This window comes from Ailuropoda melanoleuca, chromosome 1 (assembly GCF_002007445.2).
Source record: "Ailuropoda melanoleuca isolate Jingjing chromosome 1, ASM200744v2, whole genome shotgun sequence".
NCBI lineage: Eukaryota > Metazoa > Chordata > Mammalia > Carnivora > Ursidae > Ailuropoda > Ailuropoda melanoleuca.
In genome coordinates this window covers 167,208,287-167,227,753 of record NC_048218.1, presented here as the reverse complement: position 1 = coordinate 167,227,753, position 19,467 = coordinate 167,208,287, and the positions used below count along the sequence as shown (strand labels likewise).

The following is a 19,467-nucleotide window of genomic DNA, read 5'->3' as shown; positions in this document are numbered from 1 at the left end:
AAAAAAAAAAAAAAAAAAAAAAAGAATAATGACTGATAGATATTACTCAAAATGCATCTACCAACCTGCCCTTTTAAGTATTAAAAACCTCACTAGAGTTTTCATGGGGAGGAAAAAAAAATTAGATACTCCTGAAATTATACTTTGCTTGAAGAAGCTGCCCTTTCCAAAGGGCAATTCAGCAATAAAGATCAAATGCCTTGAACAAATGCATATCTTTGGTTCTAACAATCCCACGCCTCTGATAAATTTTTAAGAACTGGAGAAACGTAAATATTCGCATGCCCGCATTTTGACAGCACCAGTGCATAACAGCACCCAATTGCAAATAAACCATATAAACCCCGCCTCCACTTTCACTCTCACTCCTCCAAGAGCTCACCCAGCTGGCTCCATCTTCCAAGAACAGGACATCCAGAGTCTGGCCAATCCTCACTACCTCCAGTGCCACCACCCTGGTCCAAGCCACTGTTATCTTTTGCCTTGATTTTTAACTCCTTGCTTGACTCTTGCCCTCTAGTGTCCACTCTCACACTGTGGCTGGAGTAATCCTTTAAAAGCCCAAGTCTGGTTATGTCAATCTTCTGCTCAAAAAACTCTCAAACGTTGGGTGGCTCAGTCGGTTAAGCGTTTGCCTTGGCTCAGGTCAGACCTGCATCATGCTCCTTGCTCAGTGGGGGCCTGCTTCTCCCCCTGCCTGCCCTCCTCCTGCTTGTGCTCGCTGGCTCTCTCTGGCAAAGAAATAAAATCTTTAAAAAACAAACAAACAAACAAACAAAAAACACCTCTCAAATGCCTCTCCATCCCTCTCTGAAACAAAAGTAAAAAAAACAGGTCAGTGGTTATAAGGCATTTTATGATTCTGTCCATCCCATTCCTCTCTGCTCTCATCTAAAGCCCCCTCCACTCCATCTACACTGGTTTAACAGCTATTCGCTACCACAACGCGACAGGTACACGCATTCCTCAGGGCCTTAGAGATCCCTCATGGCTTGCTCCCTTCCCTCTGCCTGAATGTCAACCTTGTCAGTGAGGTTATCTCCAGAAAACTATTTAACATAGGGACAAGTCTCCATCCCACAATCTCTATCCACCTTTCCACTCCATTTTTCCCCATCACATTCAACACCCTCTGACACACTATTTTTACTTGTTTACCATCTCCCTCAAGTAGAGTAGAAGGTCCACGAAAGGAGGGATACGTGTTTATTTCTTCACTTCTGTATCCTCAGGACGGTGCATGGCAAAGCGGGTCCTCATTAAATATTTACTGAGTGAATTCTGGAACACTGAGCAGTCATTAAAAACCGTGTTATAAAAAAAATTCAATGTCATGGAAGAAACTAATGAAGTGGAAAGAGCACGTCATCAAAGAATATCTAACCCATGGATCAAAGAACTCACAAGAGAAATTAGACAGTATTTTTAACTGCATGTTAACAAAACCACTTCAACATTTGTGGGATACAGCTAAAACAATTCTCAGAGGTAAATCTGTAGCTTTAAAGTTTTACCTTAGAACATCACAAAAGTTTAAAATCAAAAGAATATATAGAATGAATATTCCAAATTCTGTATCTAAAACATATATATGAAAAAGTGAACATCTGATTCTGGTTACTTCTGGCAGTAAGATTACAAGTGATTTGCTATTTCTTTTGTGTGTTTTTCAATATTTTCTGCATTTTAGTTTTCTCTAATGAACATGCACTATTATTTTTATGATAAAAAAAATTTCCATCAACTTTTCCTTGGGTTCAATTCTAATCACTGTTCTCCTACTCTGCTTGTCTTTTAAAATTCTTGCTCCCCAGGAGTCGATGCTTGCTCCTCAATTTATATTCGTCCCTTAGTAATTTTAGCCATTTTCTGGCTTCACTTAAAACCTGCTAATTGACTATTTCTCAAGTTTTTGTAATGTCCTAAATTGCTGATGTATATTTCCAACTGCTTAAAGGATGCTTCTAGAGGGAAACCCTATCGCCACTCAAAATTAAACAGGCCTGAAAGAACTCATTTCCTAAAATTTTGCTTTCCTTTTTTATTTTTAATATCGGTTAATGACAGCACTATGCACCCAGGTTCTCAATCCTATCAGTTTTACCTTAGAAATCTCACTCAAATCCAACTCTTCCTCTCCCCCACACCAAAGCCATAATTTCAACTGAGGCACCTTCCACCAATTATAGTCTAAAAGTGTCCTAGCTTATCTTCCTGCTACTTCTCCGCTCCTAACAAGCAATTTAATGAGTAGCAGTGCTCTACCAGTGTCACAGACCGGGCACTGCACGACTCAGGAAGGTTGCCATCCATATCAACCGTGGCCATAGTGGTGCCTACTTTAAAACCTGGTTAAGTGAAACAGAGGTACAGCACTATAAAATCCTTCAACAAACCGTCCAAACCGACTTTTCTAGTTTCATGTTCTTATCAGTCCTCCTTACACCCTACAATCCAGACACATTTAACTTTTCAATATGCACTACCAAAAGCCAAGGCTTTTGTTTCTTCCTTAGTCTGCAGAGTCGACCCCACCATACGACTGCTAAATCCTCACAGTTCAAATATTACCTGCCTCTGTGAAGTACTCCTTACCTGAGACAAGGATACCTTACAAAACATTCTGTTAATAGTCCTATTATAGCACTTGTTACAATATAAAATAATCTCCAATTCAACTGAGACCTGAGCAAGCACAGGAGAAGCCTTGTTTGTGCCCCTGAAAACTACAACGGGCAGCCCCTTAAAAAAATAAATTTATGTTTACTAAAGCAACACTTACCACATACATTATTACAACTTTTCTGAAGTAAATAACAAATGAGTGTAAGAATAAAGTTAGAACAGTTGCATGTTTAACTGGTCAACCTAAGTCTATAATCAATGCGGCAGACTTTAGAATGAACACACATGATCCTTGCCTTCCGAAATTTATACCTGTTGTTCCCTCCCCTTGACTTTAGCAGGAACTGTGACTTGCTTCCAAACAGTGGAAGCAGCAAAGCAATGGGCTGTCTGTGATTACATTCACATATTTATGTAAGAGTGTACGTAGCACCAGTTCACCTCACTAGACTGTCTCCTTTGCTGGCTTTGAAGCAGCAAGATGTCATGTGCTTAGCAACTATGAGGAAATGAATTCTGTCAACAACCTGAGGCGGCCTGAAAATAGACCCCTCCCCAGTTGAGTCTCTAAGTAATAACCCAGTCTTGGCATACCTTTATTGAAATCTCGGAGAGGACCCAAGCTAAACTGAACCCAGACTCCTCACCCATAGAAACTGAGAGAATAGATACGTGTTGTTTTGGACACAAAATGTACAGTAATTGGTTAGTAAGGAGAATAGAAAGCTTATAATCAGAACCTAAGGTATTTCTGAACCCTTCACTGTTTACACAAAAGACATGTTTTCCCCAATTTCTAAACACTTAAACAAGGGCACAACAAACTTAATTCATTAGTTAATACCAGTCAATACCAGTCAAGTACATGCATAATTAAAACGTTTAGAAAGTACTTTGCTACATAAAACTGTTCCTATACTTTTTTTAACCCATTTGCTAATATACTCAATCATACATATACCCAGTATATGCAGTTAAGTATAACGTTAAGGCAATTCTCCTTATAAACACAGAATAATCAAGATTTTAAAAGCTCGTACCTAATTAACAGTACCGGTAACCAAAAAACAAGTAACAACACACTTAGCAGTTAGCAGGCAAAGCAATCAAATTGGAGGGGGCTGGGGACTTGCTGGAGGCACTATCCTTAGTACAACGACTGGCTCTGCAACTAGCAAAGCATCAGAAGTACTCAGGTCGGGCACCTTTCATATCAGATGATGCCCATGCAACACAAACCACTCCTTCCCCCAGCCCACCTTCTATCCTGCAGGCCAGAGAACTTTCAGGGGGAAAAAATAATAATAAAGCTAGAGATGGAAGAGGGGGAAAAAAGAGAATTTTCTAAAATATTCCCAAAGCAGAAACTTTTAGGACAGAGCCCACACTTTAGCATAACAAAGCATACAACACCAGGTATCTCCTATAGTGTTTAAAGATATGTGGGACTACAAGTGAGAAACATTAACCACGACAGTTATTCTTGTGGGCAGTGACAAGGGTGGTAGATAGAAGTGTAATTTTTCTTAGGAAGAAGCAAGTATTTCTCTTCTGCCACACTGCATACAGGTTTTCAAATGAATTAAAGAATATTCAGAAACAGGAAGTAGATTAATCACAATATCCCAAATTCAAATATTTTGGCACTAGATACTGGTAAGAAGTGATGACTGAGAATGATTCAGTGACAATTAATGGAGGTAATTCACTACCTTAAAAACCCGCATCTTTCTTGAAGATTAAGAGAAATAAATCTGTCTAGAAATACAGATTTCATTTAACATATTCCATTTTAAGGGCTAACCCATACTCCTTCAACATAAGGAAGCATGTTTCCTAAGTAACAGAAGGCACCTGAATTAGAGTCAGATTACTGAAACACTCGAGGACACAACAGACCCAAACACACTCAAGCCAATTAGGAGAAGGCCAAAAGTAACTGAGTACCACCAGTTAACTGTCTAGATTAATTCATTTCACATTTTTCACTTCTAGACTCATGGAGAGGTTATAAGAGAAGCCCACATGATAGCTCTAGAAATCATCTCCATTCACTGGTATATTCACTGTATTTTTATAGTCCAATTTACCTTCCCTATTCTTGCTGGATCATTAAAGACTATTCCACCACCCATAATAACTCATTTTTATGAACATGAGCAACTTGATAGTGGAAAAAATGGAGACATAAAGCCAAAAAAAATCCTAAAATAGCACCACGGCTTTCAAATATTAGCCTATATATCACTAAAGGCCTGTACTAAAGGTGATAGACAAGAGAAGGCTTTTGTTCACTTTAATAGTATTAGACTCAGCAGTACAAAAGGAGTAACAAAAATAAGAAAAACCATTCAGTTCTAGGAAATTCTAGGAAGTTTCTATAAACTAAAATATCTGGATTAAGCATATCTCTTCTGGTTCTCTCCAGAGAGAATCGAGTAAGAATGTATACAGCTAAAATAATCAAAACATAAAACCAACACAGAAAACCTCATTCAATTTGGTAATTCACGATGATGAAACTACTAACAATTCAATTTGCTAGACTACTATTTAAAAAAAAGAAATGGTATACTGTTTAGGTTTTCCGTAAAATTACGTGACAGCCCAAAAGAGAATGACAATTTTGCATCTTATCAGTACCATATTTTCTTATTACAAAATAGAACAAATATCAATTAAAATAAGTTTTACAAAATTACAGCAAAACTTCCCACTAATTCAGAATTCCTTTTCTCAATTTTCAGAGGGAATTACTTTATACATGCCCAAACATATATACAATTTGTAACCGAATAAACACATTAATACTATAATACATACTAAGAAATTAAGTTAATGTGAAGTATAATCAAGTGTAATTTTTTACAATAAAATTTATCATCTGGCTTCCTAATCTCAGGATGAGGAGAAATATGCGTCTATTAAGTTTCCCTGATAAACCTACCCACTGAAATAGAAGTAAAAATCTCACTAAAGCAAATGCCAGTTGAAAGATGTGTTTGTACTTAAATGTATTCCATCTCTCCCTGTGTCAACAAGGATTGAAGGTACTGGCGTAGTGATTTGTTCCTATCATAAAATGGGAACAAGTAATTTCTCTGATCCCCTTCCACGCTCTCTCACCTGGAGTTCCTCATCTGAACTACCAAACACAGATTTGGCTGTTTTCTCAAGTTTCAGAAGAATAATACAAAACTAGAATCATTCTAAGAGCATAGGAGAAAAATGTTAATTAGCTGCCTACAATAGATGCCTTAGGACATTAGGGCTCTATTCTCTGCAGAGACCTGGTTAAGAAAGGCTGCCCCAAGTTCCATAGTATCACTGTGCTATTAGGCCCCAATAATCCTAACCCTGAAAGTACAAAAAGAACTATGCGCACAAAACTAGGAACTTAAATAAGAAAAAAGATAAATTTGCTTTACTTCTACTTTTCCGAACCATGTCTTTGCCATTTGCTAATTTACATGAATTAAAAACCTAAGTGTCAACTATTTGCCCCCCTGCTCTAAATGGGAGGTATTTATTTTCAGAAAATAAACCCATACAGATATACTAGCTCTTTGTTAAAGGAAATATCAGCCCTTGAAGTATAGTAATCAGTATATTTGAAATAAGATATTAATTTGATATTCTTTTAGCAAGCTTTTAAATACATCTTTTGAAGATAACTGCTAAATGCAAATTTTCACTTTAAAGATATTTTTAAAAACCAACTTATCCTTTATTGTTACACTAATCTATTCTCAAGAAACTCTTTTGTTATTCCTCAGTGTAGTGACTACAGCTGTGTTAATTAAGATCAAACTAACCTTCAACTGTGTTAATTACGATCAAATCACAGTAAGAACAGCACTAATTCTTTTTCTCAAAAATGAAAGTTTTTTTTTAATGGCCCAATTTTAGGAAATACCAAAATTTCTATTTTCGTAGCAAAATTATAACAAGTAATTAAAGTAAGGTAGTTAGAGTTGTTCTCTATTGAAAGTGCAAAGCAGCATTAAAAACATGAAAAATACTAAATGACTCCCATTTTCAATATGCTAACGTGAATACTGATAGTACAGAACATTAGAACAGATAAACTGCTGAACATTCCACTTCACCAACTCAAATTTCTCACATAAACATATGAAAAAGGGGGCCACAAAAATGGAGGGCATGATTGCCTCATTGTTCCAGCTGCGCTCACTTGTGAATTTATCTGCTATCACAATACATAATGCAATGATGCGGGGACGTTTATCTTCTATAGTCAGCCTCCCTAACCAGATTAAACTTCCGATTTCTTCTCCTGAACTGGGAAGGGAGGGGTGTCTCGATTCGCTTAGGATATTAACCGTTTAGAGGTAAAGTAAATCACTACCGAACGTAACTGAAGAGGCCAAATTCACTTTCCTCATATCAAGAGCACCCTTCCTGTTTCTACATAAAGGCACATCATTTTGCTATTAAAAATTTCCATTTATCACGAGCGACTTTTCCTGAATTCGCAGTCAACACCGCTTTTCAAAAGCACCTATGCTTTCACTGCATCTTCTAGGCAGAGTTCCGATAATTAGCTTCTCTTTAAGAAAGGCTTTCAATTTTTAAAATTCCCTGTTCAGATGAAGCGGGGCTCACATGAACCATTATCTAAAGTAGCAGTTCTCTGGGGTCAAAAATACATTTTCCATTACACATTCAACCAATTAAACTGTATGCAGTAGGTGGGGCTATTCACATAGACTTAAGAATTACAGTTTTATATTAACAGTCCAAAGGGGAGAACTCCCTCCTTTTTCAAATACTCCTATGTTCGTCTGAGACCCTCTGACTCATGGCCTGTAAAAAACGCTCACCACTTGCGTCCCCAGTTAGAGCTACGTTAGGCAACCGGTCTTCTCCTGACTTCCTGATACTACACGCTACAAGCACGAGGGCTGTTGCATCGGTTTGTTTCAAAAACAATCTTTGCTCCATTCACCCCAAGGGGAAAACAAGGGCTTCCTCTACTGGGCACCCACTGGGAGCCGGGGGGTAACCCCGGTGTCTAAAAACCCAAGCCCAGGGAGTAGCGGGAGCGGCGCTGCCGGGGTTAAGCGGCGATTTTCTCCCCGAGGGGTGAGCGGGCCGGGCCGCGCGGCATAGCCGCGGCGCTCAGGCTGAAGGAGAAAAGGAGAAGGGTAAAGCCCAGCGCGGCGGCGGCCCACGTGCCGCCCACGACAGGCAGGGAACCGGGGAGGGAGCCGTACCTCCAAACATGTGCGGCGAGAGGTGAGCTGGTAAGGAGCCGATCACCAGGCGCGGCCCGCCGGGGCCCCCGCCCCCCGGCCCCCCCCCCCCGCCGGCCGGTCTCTGCCGCCGCCGCCGTCCTCCGGGCTGCTGTGCACCGAGTCCTGCGAGCCGTACGGGCCGCTGCTGCTGTTGGGGATGCTGAACGAGGACTGAGCCGCTCGGGCCGCCGACGCCACGCTCCCTACGGCCCCGCCGAGGGAGCGACTGCGCGGGGCCGCCGAGGCCGCCGCGGCGCCGCCCGAGGCGCTGGGCTGGTNAGGGCGGTCGGCGCCCGGAGCGCTCTTGTGTTCGGGGTCGGCGGGCGAGACCGGCGGCCTGCGGGAGGTCGCGGGAAACGAGGAGAAGCGGAGAGGAAGGAGGTCGGGCTGCGGCGGACGCTGCTCGCTAGCTCCGGCGGGAGGGGCGGCTCAGGTGGCTGTGCAGCTCCCGCTGGTTTCGGTTCTGGTGCGCCGCGACGGATCGCTGCCGCTCTCTGCCGCCGTCGCCGCTCTCTGCGCCCCGGGCCTCGGTACCGCCTCCTCCCGGGCGGCCGCAGCTACCGCCGCCATCCTCCGGCTCACACGGCGGCCCGCGGGTGAGTGGGAGGCGCCCGCCCAGACTCCGCCGGGGCCACCTTCCCTCCTCCCCCAGCCATCCAGCTGTTATTAACGGAGAAAGAGGAAAAACGGGTGGCGCGTGAGGGGAGGATGGAGGAGGGGAGGGAGGGGCGGCGCGCGCTTCCCGGCAACCGTCGCCGCACTAACCCCTGCGAAGGAGGGGCGGGGGGGGAGGTTCTGGGCCCCGAAGGTGGGGGTGCCCAGTAGGGGAGGAGGTTCCCCGGCCCTCGCACCGGAAGGCCGAGGAGCAGCGCGGCTCCAAAGTGCACCCGGATTCGGGTGTTTGGGTCTCAGGCGGTGGCCCCACCCCCGCCCCTTGCACCTCCCGGCGGATTGGCTTCCGCCGGCCCGGCCCCGCCTCCCCCGGCCGCGGCCTTCCCGCCCCGGCCCCGCCTCGCCAAGGTACAGCGGTGTGGTAGGTGCTGCCACCCGTGGACTCGGTGATGGACAGGTCATTGGTCCCTCCCCCTCCCGCAGGGCGCGCCCCCTCCCTCACCGCGGGGCCTAAGCCGATTGGAGGGACGGAGCCCCTCGGGGCGCCAACCAGAAGGCGGCTCCTCCTCTCGCACGTGGCCCTGGGACCCTGAATTAGACCGCGTCTCCAAACTTCACGTTCTCCCAGCTGGGGCTGGGATTGACTCTGCTGTGGATCCGGAGCCTCCAGTTTGGGCGGGTGTTAACCTCCTCGTTGGTGTTACTCAGAGTGTGTCTTTTAGATAAAACAGACGTTCAGCAACGTTGATGATAAAAGACTAAGAACCGCAAAAACATAAGAAATAACCAAGAAGGCAGAAGTCAACTCCATCTTAATTAGATTTACCCCGTAAAACTGACCGTGGAAGAAGCGCAGTTGGAAGAACTAAAGATAATCAATCCAGCGTGACCATCGGTTGTAAGGCAGAAACCGCGGTGCAGAAAAAGCTGCACCTGATTTAGGAGATCTGGGGTCTAGGTCTGGGATCAGAACTAAATTACGTGTCGTGAGCAAACTTGACCTTTTCGGACTTTAGTTTCCTGACCTGGGATGTTTGTATTAAATCCCTGGGGCTCTGACGGCTTTGAAATCCTGTAATTTCTCTGGGGGCACCTGGCTGGCTCAGTCAGTAGAGCCTGAGACTCGATATTTGGGTTGGTAGAGATTAATGAAATAAATAAGCTTTAAAAATAATAAAATCCTATAATTTCTCTAAAATGGAATTTAACAAAATTCTCCTCAGTTCATTTCTTTTTTTTTTTAAAGATTTTTTATTTATTTATAAGACAGAGATAGAGACAGCCAGCGAGAGAGGGAACACAAGCAGGGGGAGTGGGAGAGGAAGAAGCAGGCTCATAGCAGAGGAGCCTGACGTGGGGCTCGATCCCATAACGCCGGGATCACGCCCTGAGCCGAAGGCAGACGCTTAACCGCTCTGCCACCCAGGCGCCCCTCCTCAGTTCATTTCTAACTGTGATGTAGTATCTTGGTGGCAGAACATGGTGTGGATATCCATTTTGAAAATGCATGAAGTGTCCATTATGTGAAAATAATAGCAACTGGTATTTTTGTACAAACTGCAAAAATAAATACCTTATTGTTTTAACACATTTGTAATATCATTAATGATTTTCATCATTCAAGTATGAGAATTAAGTTTTCAAACAAGTGAAGAATATATGTATAGCTATAGATGTATTGTGTGACTATATAAAACATCTGAGAATGTATATGTATCAGTGTGTGCATATGTGTGTGTGTGTGTGTGTAAATGGAAAAACAAAGGTACTCAATGCAAATTTAAAATTCTTCCATCCTGTGTACGAGTTTTACTGACCCATTGGTTACTTGGTAAGCAGGGAAAAATTTGAAAGGCTAAAGTGGTAACCAGAATGACAAGTTCTAATCCAAGAAGGTATTTAGTGATTTGATCTGATTTAACTTTTACTGAATGAGACCTTCGGTGTAAAACTCTGGTTCAGCAGGAATATAGAAAAGTAACACATTATGATTTAAAAAAAGGAGTAAATGACTTTTGCAAGTCTCTGAGGAGCTAATAACTGATAAAGGATTTCACATTCATCATTATATATGCATTTTAAAAGTTGAGATAACTATAATATGGAGCAAATGCCATTCAGTAGTTAAAACTATTAAATGAAAAGATTTAATGATAAAACTGTATGACTCTTAGTCGTATTCAGATTTAATTATATCTTGCTTCATCACATCCAAACTTAGTTTTATTTTTAAATCATTTTTATTCAGATGGTAATTACACCTTAAAGCACTCAACGTTTATTCCTAACTAGGAAAAAAAATCCCAATAGCACCAGGCTTCTAACATTCACATCATCCACAACAGCTGGAATTTTACATATGTCTGAACAATTGTTTGATTTATGTCCCTTCCTCACAAGACCAAACTCCCTGAGAGCATGGAAGGCGTGTGGTTTTGGTTTTTGTTTTCTGCTCACAAACAGCAGTGCTTGGGACACAGTAGCCTCTAGGTAAGTATTTGTTGAATAAATGAGTGGCCAGAAAGTCATTTATAGGCTGAATGTTGGACATAATAGAAATTGAAGCTGATCATGGGGCTCATTAAATACGTGTTTTGTGTTACTCACTAAGGCAGAGCATTACTCAGGACAGGCTAAGCTATCCAGTGGAATCAAACCGCTAAACTTGAGGGCCATCATGCCAGGAAAGAACACTGTGAGCTCACTGGGTCTGCCCTCTCATCTCTCTTCAGATGGTTCCCCACCTGAGTGGCAGTCTTGGGTTTCTCTTCAAGTGGTCGCTCCAGGACCCCAGCTCTTATGCAGTGGCTAGGCAGACCCCCAGACTTCTCCCAGAGCCCTTCTCTAAATCCTGTGGATTTGGCTGGCCAAAGGAAAAGGGCAGATGCTGAAAGAAGTGTCAGCCAAGCCTGAAGGGGTTTGCATCCCTCCTACCCACTATCCATGCTGCCAGAAGTCGGTCACAGGTTCTAACCCAACTGCAAAGGGGTCAGGAAATGCAGTCTTAACGTGTGCGCCCAGGGAAAAAAGGAAATAATTTTGGCAGACACATAGCAAGCACATCTTTGCCACACACAAGAACAGTTGCCTGACTGTCGAATATCTAAGCTAAATATTAAATCGTAGGAAAACATTATACAATAGAAGCTAAGTTCAATGAAAATTTCTAGTGATAGTTACTGTTATTAAGCCATCAAAATGTAAAGAAAAACTAATTTTTTGTGTGCATGCCGATCAGCTAAATCCTATCTACTTTAAATTGTGTTTCTAGAAATACCGTCTAACAGAACTCTTAATTTAGCCATGTAGATCAGCGATCGTCAAAGGACAGTCTCCAGGTTAACAGTATCTGCATTGCCTGGGAACTTGTCAGAAAGGCAGATTATCAGACCCCCCACTCCAGACCTACTGAATCAAAAAGTGCTTGAATAAGCTCTCTAAAGGGTTCTGCTGCACACTAATGTTTGAGAAACACTGATCTAGATAATCACGGGTTAGGTTAAAGAAAGAATACCATGTTAAGATGTGATCAGCATTTTGATGAAATGCCCTCTCCATATGGACATCCCCCGTGACCCCACTCCAACCACATCATCACAGACTGACTTCAGCGTTCCCACTAAGTGCTATGTTAATGCTTTCTTCACAGCACCGATCATGCTGTTGATCTCGCTTGCTTGTCACTAAATAGCACCGTCCACGAGAGGCCTCGCATCTATTCTATCCCCGCTGCACCTAACACAGTGCCTGGCACCTCTGATGGACAATAAATGATCTGTGAATGAATAAATGAGTGAATGAATAGGCTTACTTACATGATTGTTTCTTGAAGGTCACACATGACCTTATCTTATACTTATCCTCTTTGACATCTCTATGGCATATGCCCCCCTCCTTTTCCTCTCTTGGTAGGCCTTTTTGATTCTTTCCTCGTGAGGATTCTGAAGTTAGAAAACCTTGGCTTGCTGTGTTCTTTCCTTGGCCCTCTTCCTTCCCTCCTTACTCTCTCTCCAAATAGGAATCCACATTAAGCTGTCAGTGTGTTTTATCGTCAACCAAACAGTTCTGGCTTCATGTAAAATTTGTCTCTTCTTATTATACCCTACCAGTTCTTCAAAAATTAAAAGTGCTGCTTCATTTAAATCAGCACACATGGGTGTGCATACATATCTAGAACTGAAACAAGTTTTATGAGCTCATACCCGTGCAACATGGGATGCCCTCCATTTTCTTTTGTGTTCCATTTCACTTTTGTAAAATGCTGGTCACTGCCTACTGGGTTGATTTTACAGCCCACTAATGGGCTGTAATCTGCAGTTTGACTAACGATGGTCTGAATCAGTGCTTTGCAAGCTTTAGTGCACCAAAGAATCATGTGGAGATCTCGTTAAAGCAGACTGCCAGGCCCCACCCTCCATGATTCTCATTCCCTAGATCAGCATTGGGCCTTGACAATTTGCATTCTTTTTTTTTAAATTAATTTTATTTTATTATATTATGTTAATCACCATACAGTACATCCCCTGATTCTGATGTAAAGTTTGATGCTTCATTAGTTGCGTATAACACCCAGTGCACCATGCAATACGTGCCCTCCTTGCTACCCATCACCAGTCTATCCCTTTCCCCCACCCCCTCCCCTCTGAAGTCTTCAGTTTGTTTCTCATAGTCCATAGTCTCTCATGTTTCATTCCCCCTTCTGATTACCCCCCTTTTCTTTATCCCTTTCTTCCCCTACCGATCCTCCTAGTTCTTATGTTCCAATTTGCATTCTAATAAGCAGCCCAGAGAGTCTGCTGCCACAAGACCTCAGACCGTATCTGGAGAAGCACTGGTCTAAAGGATGCTTTCCTCTACCTAATCGGAACTGTTCTTTTTCATGGCCTCGTAACTCTTAAGTAACAGAGCCCCAGCTCTTTAAAATTTCTAATATTTGAAGCTTTTACATATGCTCTATTTTTCTTCTTCCTCACTTGATTAAGTGGTGATAGTTGGAGCCATGACTTTTGGGGTTCGAAATTAGTTTGAATGGCTAAAGCACTGCATGTTGACAACATTGGTGGCCAGAAACCCACACTGGAGCAGACAAGCTAGTTGTGGGCATGTCAGTAAAAACACCTGACTGATGGGGCACATCGCTGCCTTAGTTGGTAGAGCATGTGGTATAGAGATTACTCAGAAAAATAAAAATCTTAAAAAAAAAAAAAAGACAAAAAAACCCCCACCTTGACTGATGGGTTTGCTGTTACCCAGTCTGGATTTCAGTTGAGTTGCATCTCTTCCCTTTGACACTTACTCTTTTGTGTGCTTCTCTTCCCTCTCTTGCCCACTCTTTTTTATTTTATTTTATTTTATTTTAATTAATAAAATAAAACTTTTTAAAGATTTTAATTTCCATATAGTTAACATACAGTGTTGTATTAGTTTCAAGTGTACAACACAGTAACTCAACAATTCCATATTACTCAGTGCTCATCAGGACAAGTGCACTCCTTAATCCCCACCACCTATTTCACCCATCCCTCACCCGCCTATCCTCTGGTGACCATCAGCTTGTTCTCTACAGTTGAAAGTCTGTTTCTTGGCTTGTCTCTCTCTCTCCGTCGTTTTTTTTCTTCCTTTGCTCATTTGTTTTTTTTTTTTTCTTAAATTTCCACATATGAGTGACATCATATGGAATTTGTCTTTCTCTGACTGACTTATTTCACTTAGCATTATACTCTCCAGCTTCATCCAGGTTGCCGCAAATGTCGTGCCCATTCTTTTATTTTTTAATTTTTTTTAGTAAGTAAATTCTACTCCCGATGTGGGGCTTGAACTCACAACCCTAAAATCAAGAGTCGCATGCTCCACCAACTGAACCAGCCAGGTGCCCCTGTCTTGCCCACTCTTTTAAAACTGGCAGGAGATCTGCCACCCCATTTGTCCTCTCAGTAGGGCCCATAGCCTCCCAATGGGTCTCGCACAAGACCACTTTTTGCTAAAGTCTCTGCCATTCCATATTTCCTCTCATTATAGTATGTAAAGATGGGCACAGTTTTACACACCCCCCAACCTTTTTTTAGAGTTATACATTACCTAGTCTCTTTACCAAACTATAGGACTATTTGTATAATTACCTATCTTTAAGTAGGCCATTTTCCTATTACTATATTTCATTTCTTTAAAAAAATAAATGGGCCATCTAAAATGTACCTTTTAAAAAAAAGATTTTATTTATTTATTTGAGAGAGAGAGAGAGCACAAGCAGGAGAAGGGGCAGAGGGAGAGAGCGAAGCAGACTCCCCACTGAGTGGGGAGCCCAAGGAAGGACTCGGTCCCAGGACCCTGAAATCGTGACCTGAGCCAAAGCCGGACGCTTAACCAACCGCGCCACCCAGGTGCCCCTAAAATTTATCTTAATATGTCCTACTGAAAACACTGTGGAGATTAGAAACTTGTATCTTACATTCTAAAACTAAGGTTAGTATAGAGAAATATTTAGGGATCACATTGTTGGGTAATCTTTCAAAGAATGTCCATAATTTATATAATGCCTTTAACACACTTTTATTTTTCTATCATGAGTAACCCAAATTCTCTCTTCCCCTTATTCTCATTGATCTTTTAATCAATCATGCCTATCTTCCAAAGAATGGAGCCAATCGCTACCAGATTATAAGCACACACCATGAAGTGGGTGAGCTCAGGCCAGGGTTAGGTCCTGGCTCTGTCTAGCACTGGCTGTGGGATTTAGGGCGAACTACTTAACCTGGCTAAACCTGTTTCCTCTGTAAAATGCGGAGGATTGTAAGACCAATCTCACAGAGGAATTGTGAGTCTCAAATGACTCAGTCTCTACTTGAAAATACCTTGGAATGTGTTAGTAGATACATGAATTTTTATCCCAGTGTCATTATCTCTAGCAGGTTGTGCTAAATTGCACACGATCTCTAGCAGGTCAAGATATTGTGACGTGTACTAATACTCACTGGAATTGATTTTACTACTTTGTGTAATTTTAATGCATATTGACACTTAAGGCTTTATGGGTAATAACTGTTCAGTAGTAATTTACCAATAAGTGCGTACATCACTAATCTTGACACTATGACATGTCATGATGACAAACCTACATCTTCCTACCATGGGACAGATGGTTGTACATGCATGTATATCTCTATGAGATTTGAAGAGAAGTTGTCATTGAGACACCAGGCATTAGCTATTTGAAATCTCTAATATTTAAAGCATCTTCGTCTTTAAAAAAAAAAAATCTTTTGATTCTAGAGGGCAGTTAAATTACACTTTCACTAAGGTTCTGAATAGGACTAAATGTGTTGTAAAAGCATTTCATGTTAATCAATCAGTGACCAGCTCCCTAAGCTATGCTAAACATAGATTCTGAATCATTTTCCTAACTAAATACAGCTTGAGACACAATGTCAGCACCTATTTTTATTATCTAAAAATAACTTAATTCTTCCTTATCAAAATGGCATAGAGTAGTAATCAGAGCTTAAATATTTTATTATGCTCTACTCGCCATCCACTTTGGCTTGCAAATGATATTTTAAAAAAATCGTTAAAAGCCCTTATTTTTAAAATCCTTAATACAAAACAACCAAACCCATGCTGCGTTATGAAGAAACCGCTTGGATTCCATACATAGTGTTTTAAAAGGAATCCCTGATCTTTATTAGGGACCTACTATTGAAAAGATATAACACTGAGTGGAAAGGTGTGACATGGGGTCAGTACCAAGGGAGTTCTCCCGGCCTACTGAAGTGAAGACTAGCTTGGAGAAAAAATAGCTCTCTGCTACATAATGCATGTGGTCCCCAACTCCAGTGCATATGCACTCTCATCCCTGCTTCCTACCACTGCTTTAAATCACTATGGTTCTACATGAATGATTAAAAAGCCTTATAAGACATTTTCCCTTACCACCTCCTCCCACCAAAGGTAGCCAAAAACCCCAGTAAAGGCAAGCTCCTTATTTGGGGCCCAGATTGCGTAAGGCTCCCAAGTACGGAAACTCTGTTTCTGTTTTATTTTTAATTCTCTACAGTGCCTGCTTGTAGAGCTCCCAGACAATCTGCACACAGAAGACATTCAGTAACTGCTGGGGATCACGAGGGACGGCAGTGATAATGCATGTCCTGAATTACTACTGACTTAACAGGCCGTCGTTACTTCAGTGAGTTTGTCTGTGTTGCATTTGCTGTCTTCTACACTCTTTGGCCAGAGCAGTCCATGCCCTAGTGGCCAGGTCCCTTGACATTGCTACTGATTGATACAGGCTCCCAGGTTAGGCCAGGTTGGAAGTGGTAAGCTCGTAATTGCAGGTCTAACTTTCCCGGGCATCAAGCGAAAAACCAGAGCAACCAATAAGAGCAACTGTTCAGCCTGCCCCACCCTCCACTTACCAGAAGCTACATGGGCTCTCTGGCTGTCCTCTAGCCATAAAGGTCTAAATGGGGTAGGTGTTAGAACATAGCCCTGAACTCGGTCATCCCTGGTGCCTAGAGACATCATGATACCTTGGGACCCATACTGGAGTTGTCTTCATTCCTTAAACCAGAAGTGACTGGACATCAGTAATGTGCTGGTTCTTGTGTTTAGCACTAGGGATGCAAAGTTAAACCAGACAGGGTCCCTGTCTCCAAAAACCTTATAGCTTATCGTCAGGGGCCACAGATACAAATAATGAGATGACTCGAGTGCAGTGTGGTAAATGCACCCTGGAGCTGAGTGCAGGGATGGGGGCCAAGTGAAGGACAAGGGTGCATTCCCAGAAGCGGTACTGAGCTGAGTCTTGAGAGAGTTGGCTGACGCAGCCGCAGGCATTCCAGGCTGAGGCGCACGAAGCAAGGGAGAGCTCTGAGCACTGGAAGCAGTGCAAGCAGTTCATTATAGCTGGAATGAAGAGTAGGAGGCCGTGAGGTGAGCTAATAACCTGCAAAAGTAGATTGAGGCAGAGTCTAACAGGTTTGCTGTGCTGGGCTAAGAGGTTGGAATTGTTCCAGAAGGCAAAAGGGAACCAGCTCACAAAAGGGAAGTAGCATGATTGTATTTACAGTTTAAAAAGATAGGAAGTATCTTGGAGGATTTATTGAACAGGAGGGAGGAAAACAGAGTACAGAAGACTGGTTAAGGGGCTGATGTAGGGGAGATTCAAAAGCTATTAAGAAACTAGCCTCCACAGGTCTTGCAGACCAGTTGGATGTTGTGCATGACAGAGAAGGAATAGTCAGGGATGACAGGGAAGCTTTCTGGTAGCACTGGGTAGGAAATATGGGGGAAAGATCAAGTTCGAGAAGTAGGGAGACCGAGTCAGCCTTGCAAGGCAGAATGAAGCCAGCCTTGAGGTTGTGGCAAGGCATGGGGTTAAGCTCCGTTGGCTTTAGACCCCCAATCCTATGTGGAATTTGCACGGGGGTATAAATGGGTTTTTTAGTCAGGTTTGTCAGAATCCTGGATTTCATCCTACACGACGATGCTTGTCTGTGCGGGAGCCCTGTCTCCTGCCCTGTGTGTGTGCTAACTGGGTGCCATTCCCAGGAGAGACATTCTGAAAATGGGGAGTCACGAGGGGCAGCAGAATTAGAACTGTGCAGTCTGACGGGAGGATGACCAAGTATTAATGCCGGGTGCGGCAAATTTATTTTTCTTCATTGTTAACATTCCACGAGCAAAGGAAATTTAGGGTTTGTTATTTTCCAACACAGTCTACGGTACAAACAGCGGTTTCCTATGACATTAAATTAGGCTATTAAAAAGTTCATCACCTCAACCATTGCACTGAATATTATTTTTAAAATGATGACTGTGTTAGGCAGAAAAATTCCCACCTAAAGATGTCCACGCCCTCATCCCTGGAGATTGTATGTTACCTTACATGGCAAGAGGCACTTTGCCGGTGTAACTAAATGAAGGAGCCTGAGATAGGGAGATTGTCCTGGATTGTCTGAGTGGGCCCGGCATAATTACTTGTAAGTGAAAGAGGAAGGAGGAGAGGCAGAGGAAGTGGAGTACTGTAGGCGGAGACCCAACTGGCCGTTGTTGACTTTGAAGACAGGAAGGGGCTGCAAGCCAAGGAATGCTGGTGGTTTCTAGAAACAGGAAAAGGCAAGGAAATGGATCCTCTCCAAGAACTTCCAAGAGGAGCAAACACCTGCCGCCATCTTGATTTAAACCCAATTACACCCATTTGGGATTTCCAACCTCTATCTAGAACTGTAAGGTAATAGATTTGTGTTGTTTTAAGCAACAAAGCTTGTGGTAATATGGGACAGCAGCACAAGGAAACTGATACAATGACTGTTCTTTAAGGTTTCAGAAGCCCCCTGATGACAAGCTGCCTCAAAACCAGAAAAAAATCAAATAAATGTGACCCTGAAATCCTTAAGTGCTTATGTGGCTAATCATACGTGTTTTTTTCTTGGCTCCCTACCCCCTCTTAGCCGTGGGAGCATAGGCTGTTGTGGTCTCCTGGGGCAGGGCTCTACGGGTATCTGTGGTAGCATGCTGCTTTTCTCTATTTTATTGTTTTTTAAGATTATATTTTTATTTATGGGGGTAGGGAGGAACAGAAGGAGAGGGACAAGCAGACTCCGGGATGAACCTGGAGTCTGGCACGGGGCTCGATTTCACGACCCTGAGATTAGGATCCTGATATCATGACCTGAGCCAAAACCAAGAGTCTGCCGCTTAACTGACTGAGCCACCCAGGTACCCCCAGCATGCTGCTTTTAAATGACAGCCCCACTTCCCATGACCTGCCTCAAAACAGCCCTGCACACCGCGGCCTAAATGCAAGCATTATTAGAAGGTCATGGTATTAAAAAGAGCAGGGTTATTGTGTTTTAAAATATGCAAGGCAATGATGTCTTTGGTGAAATTATGGTTCCGCAGATACGCCTGTGTTTGCCAGGATGCGAGGAAGGCCCCCCCACCCCCACCCTGGGAAGTCTGGTGCATCTCCCGCAGA

General features: G+C 42.7%; 1 protein-coding gene across 1 annotated transcript in view; it reads right to left on the bottom strand.

Annotated features, from left to right (window-relative positions):
* Positions 1–17,009, bottom strand: part of ZNRF2 (zinc and ring finger 2) — a 106,628-nt gene extending 89,619 nt beyond the window's left edge. Inside the window, 4 exon segments of the mRNA XM_034644571.1 lie at positions 7,863–7,950; positions 7,953–8,311; positions 8,418–8,543; positions 16,904–17,009. Of these exon segments, the coding sequence (XP_034500462.1) occupies positions 7,863–7,950; positions 7,953–8,311; positions 8,418–8,543; positions 16,904–17,009 (679 nt within the window).
* Positions 17,010–19,467: the final 2,458 nt, after the last annotated feature.